Source organism: Pinus tabuliformis, chromosome 1_1 (assembly GCF_031772625.1).
Source record: "Pinus tabuliformis cultivar Carrire ecotype Pingquan chromosome 1_1, CPIR1, whole genome shotgun sequence".
NCBI classification, from domain to species: Eukaryota; Viridiplantae; Streptophyta; class Pinopsida; order Pinales; family Pinaceae; genus Pinus; species Pinus tabuliformis.
In genome coordinates this window covers 871,343,611-871,353,715 of record NC_142297.1, presented here as the reverse complement: position 1 = coordinate 871,353,715, position 10,105 = coordinate 871,343,611, and the positions used below count along the sequence as shown (strand labels likewise).

At 33.4% G+C, this 10,105-nt stretch overlaps 1 protein-coding gene across 1 annotated transcript; it reads left to right on the top strand.

The window, feature by feature from the left end:
• Positions 1-345: 345 nt before the first annotated feature.
• On the top strand, positions 346-5,323 carry LOC149217080 (uncharacterized). Its single transcript, XM_089390128.1, has 5 exons — positions 346-398; positions 501-663; positions 1,367-1,443; positions 3,797-4,580; positions 4,810-5,323. The coding sequence occupies exons 1-5, from the start codon at positions 346-348 to the stop codon at positions 5,029-5,031; spliced, it is 1,299 nt and encodes a 432-aa protein (XP_089246254.1). The 3' UTR covers positions 5,032-5,323.
• The last annotated feature ends 4,782 nt before the right edge of the window (positions 5,324-10,105 follow it).

Genomic DNA, 10,105 nt, shown 5'->3' with positions numbered 1-10,105 from the left:
CAGACCCCGACATTCCTGTTCAGACGAACAACTGTTCAGCCATTACCTTGGGAAAAGCCAAACAGGTCTATGGTAAACGCATAGCTCTTACCTGGATTTGGGATGGCAGAGAAGCGGAGAAGACTCCCAACATCGCTGGTTAGCCATCGAGCCATCCTCCTGAGAACAACAACCAAACCATAAACTGAGAGCTCTAAATAAAAACGCTGAGAGAAAACGTAAACGAGCTAGCAGAGACTGTAACCTTAACCGAGCTGCGGAAGCTCATGCACCTGTGCAAAACACAAGCAGGAAAGAGAGAAGCGGGACCTGAATAAGAAGAATTAATACCTGAATCCGTGAAGGATGGCAGAGACATTCTGCTGTGCACCAGATCACTTGGAGACGGAAGGTTCAGGGTAAGGCAGAGCGCCACAACGCTGTAAGTGACAGACGGTCGTTCAATATTGAAACTAAGAAACAAGCCGAAAGAGTGAATCACCTCATAAATACTTCAACAGCTTTCGCTGCCTCGTGGCTCAACAACAGCCCTGGATCTGGGCGAGCTTATTACCATCGTCCGATCAGCAGGAAAAGAACCGGGAAAAGCAACCGAGTTTTGGCAAGTTCGAGATGTCAGGCCGTATGGCGTTTGGAGCATCCGGCACGCGAAGGCACATGAAGGTCTGTTAGCTAGCCGTTCATCGATCCAAATGGACGATGCAAAACTAGCCAGCTAGATGAGCGCCGGAGCCGGACAGAACCCACGGCTTCAGCTTCCTCGGGGACATAAACCAACACATAAATTTAGTAAATGCCATAAAGAAACATTTAAGAATGAGTATCGTTCATAGCACCTGTATATACCTTTGAAATTATAATCCGCATGTTAGAAATTCACGACATAACAAGAGTTATCCATTGCCTAATCGTTATCGAATCATGGGTATGGAAAGATGTGTATAGGGAAACATTATTAACCTTTGCATGAGCGGGTAGAAATATACTTATAATACTTGAATGTTTTTATAATAAGTAAACTTTGATTGTAATGCTCGGCAACAATAGTATTTATAATTTGTTGGCTGTGCGAAGAAATTCAATGTGACATATATGCATAATTTTATGGTGGTAAAATATAAAAAAAAAAATTAGATCTGTAATGGTGCGTGACAACCATCTATCTATGTTCTAGACCCATGTCAACTCTTCCAATGCTTCAATTGGGTTTGAGGAGGAAACAACCAAGCCAACATCATCAAACATTTCAAGTCCTTCCTATATTTTAGGTCATGGATGGTGATTAAGATTGGTCACACATCTCCACTGAGAAAATGTCTTTGATCTTCATTATTTTGGTTTTATTGTGATTTATTATTTCGGATAGGGTGAGGGCTTTGAGCTCACTTCTGTGAGAGGGTCTTCTTGCTCTCTAGAAGTCAATGAGAGTCCATTTTGTGTAAGGTATATTAGGCCTCTTCCTAAGGAAGATTCCATTCTCAATCCTCAAAATTCTAATTATTTAATGGATTTTTCCTCTTATTTTGTAACATTCTCATTCGAATTTGCCGACTAAATTACTCCATGGAAAAGTATCATGTTGCATGAGCATGCTAGTGTTCATTGTAGAGCAACATATTAAGAAGGGGGCATATTCAAATCTAATTGAGTGATGAAAACTCAACAAGCCAATTAAGGTAACTCACTCCATAACATGAGAAAGAGGAATTATTTCAGGTTAAAAGGGAGTTGGAGGACAAGCATTCGACCCTTATAGACATTGGAGTGTTGGTAGAGATTGTTTATTGGGTTCCAAATACCACACATAATTGTTGGAGATATAATTAATACATGTAAATTGTGGATACCTATAGACACTTCAAATTCCTCCTAAACAAATTGTTAATAGACATAAATAAACTCTAGGAGACATTCTTCTGTCCTTAAATCAAATGCAACAACACTCGACATTAAAAGCTAGGTCATATAGAAAAGCACATGGATATCCCTCTTAATATAGGTTGTTCTCTAGGTATCAACAAAGAGCCCATCAAAAAAAATTTGATGAGAAAATAATTGTGAATGGAATTGTGATAGTTAATTTTTCAAAATGTGTTTTTATCTATACACTTATATTCAACACCCTAAAAATATCTCAAAACATCCAATGTATACATATTTCAAAGCTCAGACCATCTCTTTTTAACATCCAATGTATAAATATTAATATTATTCAAAGGGTTAGGTATGACTGTTTTATATCTGTTTCATACATTGGTCCTCCAAAATTAAAACAAAACCCCCAAAACAAATATCTTAGATACCCTGGCATGATAGCTGACCATTATCATCTTGGAGATACAATAGATCCCACCTCCCTCCTGCCATTTCTACCACTTTTCCCAGCACCCTTGCATGTACTCATGCCAAGGGCCACCACACCCATTGCTTTGAGCGTGTGGGGGGTGGTGATACATAAATCACCTGTACTCTTCATTACTGCCCGCAGGCACTTTCGTCCACCAACACGCACTTTGATCGGGGTAAATTTTGAATAAATATTGATGAGGTAGAGAATTTTTTTTTTTTTTTAGAAAAACACATTTAAAATAAAATATGTTCCCCCAATTATATATAAATTAAATAGTTGGTAAATGTCTATAAATATCAAGATACTTACCTCATGATACATCTCACATTATCAAGATTTACAAAAAACTCATAAAAATGAACTAAATTTTAGCTTTATTTATTATTATTATTATAAAAAATAAAATATATATACATTTAAACAAAGTAACAAGAAAAACATAATCCAACACTAATGAGCATGAGTTATAATTTATTATTATTATAAAATAAAAGAATAGACAAAAAAAAAACAAAACAAAAAAAACAAAAAACATAGTATCCAACACCTATGGACATGACCATTTTTTAATTAAATTGAAAAATGAAAAAAGTATAATTATTTTTAAGATCAATTTCAATCTTCTATCCATCATTACTAAAAATCCATATCATCTACAACATACTTATGTTAATTAAATTAAACTTCTAGAAATTTTATTCCAAAATAAACATACTTATAAAATTAATAATCACTCAATCCATCATAAATATTTTTATACTTAAAAAATATATTATTATAAAACTTTTCTAATAAATAAATGTATAGCTAACTCTAAATTAATCACAACTTAATTATTATATAAATTCTTACTCACATAAAATAAATTATATATATATGAAAATTTAAAATATTTTCCCACAAAATAATTGTGAGTTGAACTGTGATAGATAATTTTTCAAAATGTATTTTTATTTATATAAATATATTCCACACCCTAAAAATATCTCAAAAACATCTAAATCATACATATTTGACAGCTCAGACATGTCCCTTTTAATAAATATTTGTGGCAAAATGGAATGAGAAATGTATCCAAAATAATTATTACACGCTCTGGAAAATAAGTATCCAAAATTCCTTATCGTTGATTATTTCCTTTTAGTTAAATTATTGTATATCACTTCCTCGTAATTACTTTGTGGTTGATCATTTACTTTTTAATTAAAATATATAGCTTCGTCGAAATTATGAATACGTAAACGATGGTGTAAGCAATGGGGCCCACAATGACGTAGACGTCTTCAGTCATCCGGCTCGGCGATATTACTTTCTCAAAATTAATATTAAAATCAGGCCCTCCTATTTCCTAGTCAGCTTCCAAACATTTGCCACGTTGTCTACTACTGGACATCTTAATATTTACCTCGTTGCTTCCTACTGACCTTCAAAGTATCTGCCGCGCAGGTTGACCTTCGCGTTTACTGGAGTCAATAAAAGGCCTTGCACAGACCTCAGTCTGTGTGGGGATAAGCTTGGTTTCTGCATTGCAGAAATGAACGCCCTTCATCAGATCGGGGAACCTCTGTTGGCGGGATCCAGCGGCTCGCCTTCCTTCTGCACTGGATCGCCGGCGGAGTCCTGCACGACGGAAAATTATGCGTCTTCTAACAGTGGGGACGCAGCAGATGGATCAGATTCCGGTTGTGTCCAAAGCTCTTTGGGAAGCGATTTTCTTGAAGAAGAACAGACGGCAGCAGAAAATCAGCCATGTGGCGGGACTGGTTTTTTCCGTTACCAGTCAGATTCTGCAAGTGGGCGAGTAAGAAATAAGGGGTTGAGTAAAGGAACGAGGGTTGAGGTGTGCAGCAGTGAAGAGGGTTATGGTGGGGCTTGGTTTGAGGGAGTTATCCTCACTTTCACCACAGGTGGCCGGCGTGGCAAGATCCGGTATGATAAGTTTGTGACAGACGAGGGAAAGCCATTGGTGGAGGAGGTATGGCTGCACAGTGAAGTCAGACCCATTCCACCCCACATTCAGCTGCCTCTCCATTGCTCAGTTGGGGATGCAGTTGAAGCTTATGACACTGACTGCTGGTGGCGTGGCGTCATTGTCAAACATTGTGAGGGAGCGGAAGAGGATCTTTGGGTCGTCTATTTCCCCGACACTTGCACTCTCAAGGCATATCCCCATTCAGAGTTACGCCCAGCTCAAGAATGGCTCCGAGGAGAATGGATGTTGGCGCCCCAGGTTCGATTTTTAAAATATGCCTCAGACATATGTCTGAGACCCTTTAATGGGGATTTTTTGGGTTTTATATTTAATGGGGGCTTTTGGGGTTTTAATAATTTATAAAAGGTTTATAGGCCGGTGAATCTTTTTGGTATATTTGAAATATATAGTGTTGGATATTTTTTTTTTAAATTTAAGATTCTACTGCAGTAAGGGTTCTTTTGTATATTCAACTGTGTCTGTCCAGGATAGAAGCCCAGTGATTGAACAAGTGATCCAGTCCTTGAGCGTGGACAACTCGAAGGAAAGTCCTCGGATTTCAGGTGGAAAAGGCGTCGGAAAGAAAAAGAGGGAGGCTGTTAAGCGCAAAGCAGCTTGTCTCGGTGGAGGAGCTTCTGGTCAAACGAAAAGGTTGAAGGTAATTGTGAGCGGTAGAGTGTATGTGCGAGAAATTGTGCTGGGAAATTGAAGAGTCATGGATGGAGGGCACCTGAAGCTGTCAAGAGAAGGGAGTCGACCTCATATGGAGAATGATGTGTAAAAGTTAAGCGTTGTTGGAATTACATGACGTACGTATGGATTATCGAGGCCGCAAGAGACAAATGAGGCTTCAATATTTGAGATTAAATGGCCTGTAAATTCACTCTTTGATGGTGGTGTAAATCTCTCTTTAAAGCAATTTTATCTTATAAATGACATGTATTCTTGCAGGCTTATTTACCGTAATGGGCGAGAAATTTTAAATATAATTAGTTTTTAAATTTGTTTATGGATTTTGGATAATCTGTGATTGGTTGCGGGGTTAAAGCACTTTTAATATTAAGTTACTCGTTGAATTTCTAATTATATTTAGATATTATTTGAAGACATGATGATAATATACTTTTACCAATGTTAAAACCATATAAAATGTCAATCATATTTATTAATATAATTATAATGTATATTAAATTTAAATTTATCTTAAATTTATATTAATTTTGTTTTTTTAATAAGCTATAAAATATTTGTGATATATATATTTTATTAAATTGAAATTTTAAATATTTTAAATATTATTTCTAGATAGATAGAGTTATATTTAGTGATACTTTTTGGAAGGTTTTTTGATGGGTTTTTCTTGTCTAATTTATCTAAAATCCGAGAGGAATTTATTGAAATCACAGGTTTCACAATCGAAATGCCTCATGGTGTTAAATCCATATATAGAATGAAAAACCAGTGTAAATAGCACAAATCAAGATTTCACCTTAAATTTTTCCCTCGGATTAGAAAGTCCAAAAAATCTTGCTAAAAACAACTCCCTCTTAGACATTGAGTCACTTGTTGAACTCAGAGTCCTATTCAAATATTATTCTAGGACAACCATAATATACCCTACCAATGCGGAACTATATAAAATGTCAACCATATTTATTAATGTGATTACCATGCATATTAAATTCAAAGTTATCTGAAATCTATAATAATTTTGTTTTATTGGTAAGCTATAAAATATTTGTTATATATACATATTAAATGGAAATTTTAAATATTTAAAATTGAATATTTTTATTTTTAATGGTATTTAAATTTGATGTGATAATATGGTTTAAAATGAGTCGCAAGGAATAATTCAATTGGTTGAGTTATTCTTGTTAAATACTTGTCCTATCAAAAGGAGTTACTCTTGCTAAATACTTGCTCTATCAAAATTTCGCGGATCAAATTTCCTAAATATCCTTGGAGTTAAGCCTTACCAAATTAATCTACTTCAATTTTCAATTTTTTTTAATGATAGATTGTGCAAGAGCAAAAAAACATGGATGCAACAAAATAACAAATGGTTTAGTAAATGAGGTATTTGCTTGAATGCGTGACCCATAAACAGTGAAGAGATAAAACTAACAAAAGTTCCACAAGCATATTTGAGATAAGGAAGAAAGAAAAATTACTATATTGAAGTGTTTAATCCACTCATACTCATCAACCAAAAGCATACATAGAGATCAATATCTGTTCGAGAGTCAAAATTTTCATCAACTCCATTGTGAAACAGAGCGCTATAAAAGGTCAAAGGAAGTGTGGGAGGAAAGAGTGTGCATTTTTTGTTCTTTCAGAAAAGTGGAAACAGAAAAACATGCCTTCAAAGACAATAGTGAAAGTTACACAGACACTATGGCAGCTAGCTCTTGGGCTGATCTATTTAGCAAGGGGTTTGTCCAGAAACTGAGATCATCTATTTTGAAGCTTCACAAGAAAAAAGGCCAAATACATCAAACAGATAAAGAAGCAATTTGTCCAACAGAGTATCTTTATCTTCTTTTTAGAATGTGACGCCTTCAAAGACGATAATGAAAGTTATGCAGACACTATGGCAGCTAGCTCTTGGGCTAATCTATTTAGCAAGGGGTTTGTCGAAAAGCTGAGAGCATTTATTTTGAAGCTTCACAAGAAAAAAAGCCAAATACATCAAGCAGATAAAGAAGCAATCTGTCCAACAAACTATTTTTATAATCATAAACATTAAAATAATTTTTTTTTCCTTCTTTCAATAATTACTACGTTTTAAAATCATCTTAAAAAAATAAACTAGCTCATAATGTAACCCGCTGTACCTGCATTAATTTGCTCGCGGTTTGAAGAGGCAATCACAATTTGCATTAATTTGCTCACGGTTTGAGTGTATTCTTTTCAGAGATCGCGTGTTCCATCGATCAAATTACATTTTCAACTCGTTACCATTTGATTTGCTTACCATTTATTCTGGTTGCATACAAAGTTTTTATTAATAACAAAAGATTAAGGTTAAGTGAAAGCGATGTGAACCAGTCTAATGGATAGTCGAAGTTTTTGGTATGGATAAATAAATACAAGTCGAACGTTTGGATAAATATCTTAAATATAACGCATAAAAAAATTTAAAAACTTATACATTTATATAAACTTAAAAAATCTAACCTACCATTACCATTGTAGCAATTCTAATAAATTTAAATATCTTTAAAAATAAATATGCGGCCTTACTGGATTCAGTTGGCAAGAATCTTTTCATATAATAGGCGGTGGCCAGGTTGAGAATCCCAATTTGAGAGGAGGAAATGGTGAAACGATGGATTCGTCGATCCTCGAAGTAAGTATTCATTTGTCCGGTATTAAATAATATAAATTTAATATGACCAAAGAATATAAATTTAATATGACCAAAGAGGGATTATTTTTTTTTAAATATAATTTTTTTTAGAGTGTAAAATATAATGTATTATTTTTCATTATTTAAGTTATAATTTTGAAGGTTAAATAAGATATATAACACTAAATAAAAGTTTTAATCATAAAAATTTACATTTTTCATTATATATTTAATTTTTAAAAATTGATATAAATATATATGTAATTGACATTAAAATATTTTTATTTTTCTATTTACAATATAACTTTTTATTTTATTTTTATTTTAAATGAAAAATGACGAATAGATAGACGTAGCTAGTAGGATAGTTTGGTATTTAATATATATATCTACATAGTATAATCCAAGTGCTACCTCGAGCTATAATATAATTTTTTAATTATTTTTTTTTTTTTTGATAAATGCAATTTAAAGCACATAAAATTATTCTAGAACAGTGTTTTAGTCACTTCATTGTCAAATTGGAATATATTTAAAAAAAATAAAAAATAAAATATTTTTATAATTATCAAATATTTGATTTAATATTTAAATATTTCATAAAAAAAATTACAAATTAATTGTATTTACAACATAACCAAGTATAATAAAATGAATTGTTGATAAACATTAATTCATAATAAAAATTAAAGACATTTATTTTATGATACATTTCAAGTTTTCTCATACTAGATGCTTCTGTGATTCATGATATAAGCAGAAATTTTCCAGAGAAATCACATAGAAAACTTCATGATATAAGCCAAGCTCTTCGGAAGAAATCACATATCTAAGTTCATCATCAGGACAAGGATGAGGAGCAAGACCAATCGACCACTAATTTATATCAGAGATGTAATGGTAAATATAAAAATATATATATAAATAAAAATATACGTTAAGGGATAAAAAGCAATTTATTTATTAGTTATTTTTTAATTTAATTTTAATTTATTAAATTTCTATTTTTATTATTAATGAATTATTATATGAGTCTAACCATTTCTAATATTTTATTATATAATTTATTAAGATTCAAATATCTTATTAATTAAAAATATATTAAATATAAACAATGATTGATTAAAAAATATATCTATCTAATAAGAAAGGGGAAATTATATAATAATAATAATAATAATAATAACTACTTATAAATTCAATAATAAAAAAAAAAAATCAAAACAAATAAAATAAAAGAGATCCTAGAACAGAACAAACACCAACTGGGAAAGGGGAAGGAAAGAAAACAAGGGAGAAAAACTCACTGGGTTAATAACAAAGAGAAGGGACCCACGAGCTGCTTAACTTCCATCCATCATCCTTATTAAGAGTCTTACTTCTCTTTTCTTTTTTTTGGTCAAGTAAGAGTGGAGCCTTCAATTAACCGATAAAAAGATTACATATGGTACACGTTTTTACAAGTGTAAAGACCAACAAAAGATAGACCCGTTGATGATTAGTAGCCAAAAGGGTCAACAAAACCCAAAACCTTACACATAAAACCTTCAACCATTATACAACCCGATAGCCTTTCGATAAGAACCCCAATGATCCGACGGTCCTTAAAGAAATCACATCGGAAACTTACGCGATCCTTACCCGCTTCACAGAGCCGACATAGAAAAGAAACTAATGGTGTATAAAACTTCGGGTCCGCTCTTGGACTTAACCTACACCCATTTTGAAACCCGATATCATTTCGATGAAGAACTCAAATGATCTGACAGTCCTCAATGATATCGCACCAACAACATGCATGACTCTTACTCGCTTCACGTATCCGATAAGGATTATAATCCATAGGTATATAAATATTCAGGTTCGCTCTAAGACTTAGCCTCCAATCACTTTTAAAACCTGATATCCATTCAATCAAGCCCCTTTTGATTCGATGGTCCTCAATGATATCGGATTGGAAACTAGCGCAACATTTACCCGCTTTACAGAGCCGATAAAGATTATAAACCATTGATCTATAAATCTTCGGGTCCACTTGTAGACTTAACCTCCGATCATTTTCAAACCCGATAGCCATTCGATAACGAAGGCCATCAAAACCTATGGTTTGCGACCCTTCAACTAGCACGTTGTTTACCAAATACTCATCCCCTATAGTTAGCTCTGACTTAAGCATTGACTGTGGGATCGACGATTAGGATTTATTGCGACACTCTCCTACTTCCGCTAATCTTCCTCCTCCTCATTACTCATGGTCTGGAATTACTCCATATGTTTGGCCACTTGTCATTGACAGTCATCACGCAGTTTACCAAAGGGTGTAGAATCCCAATCGTACCAAATAAAGATTTCCTTACATAGCACTCCTTCATTCGCCAGATGATCAGCTAACATATTGGATTTTCTTCACACATGAACGAAGCTGACAGTT

Excerpts from the sequence above, each read along its gene's own strand:
- LOC149217080 (XM_089390128.1), top strand. The coding sequence starts at position 346 with ATGGCAGAGACATTCTGCTGTGCACCAGATCACTTGGAGACGGAAGGT. Across the intron at positions 1,444-3,796 it reads GAGAGTCCATTTTGTGTAAG|GTTGACCTTCGCGTTTACTG; the intron begins GTATATTAGGCC and ends TCTGCCGCGCAG. Across the intron at positions 4,581-4,809 it reads AATGGATGTTGGCGCCCCAG|GATAGAAGCCCAGTGATTGA; the intron begins GTTCGATTTTTA and ends GTGTCTGTCCAG.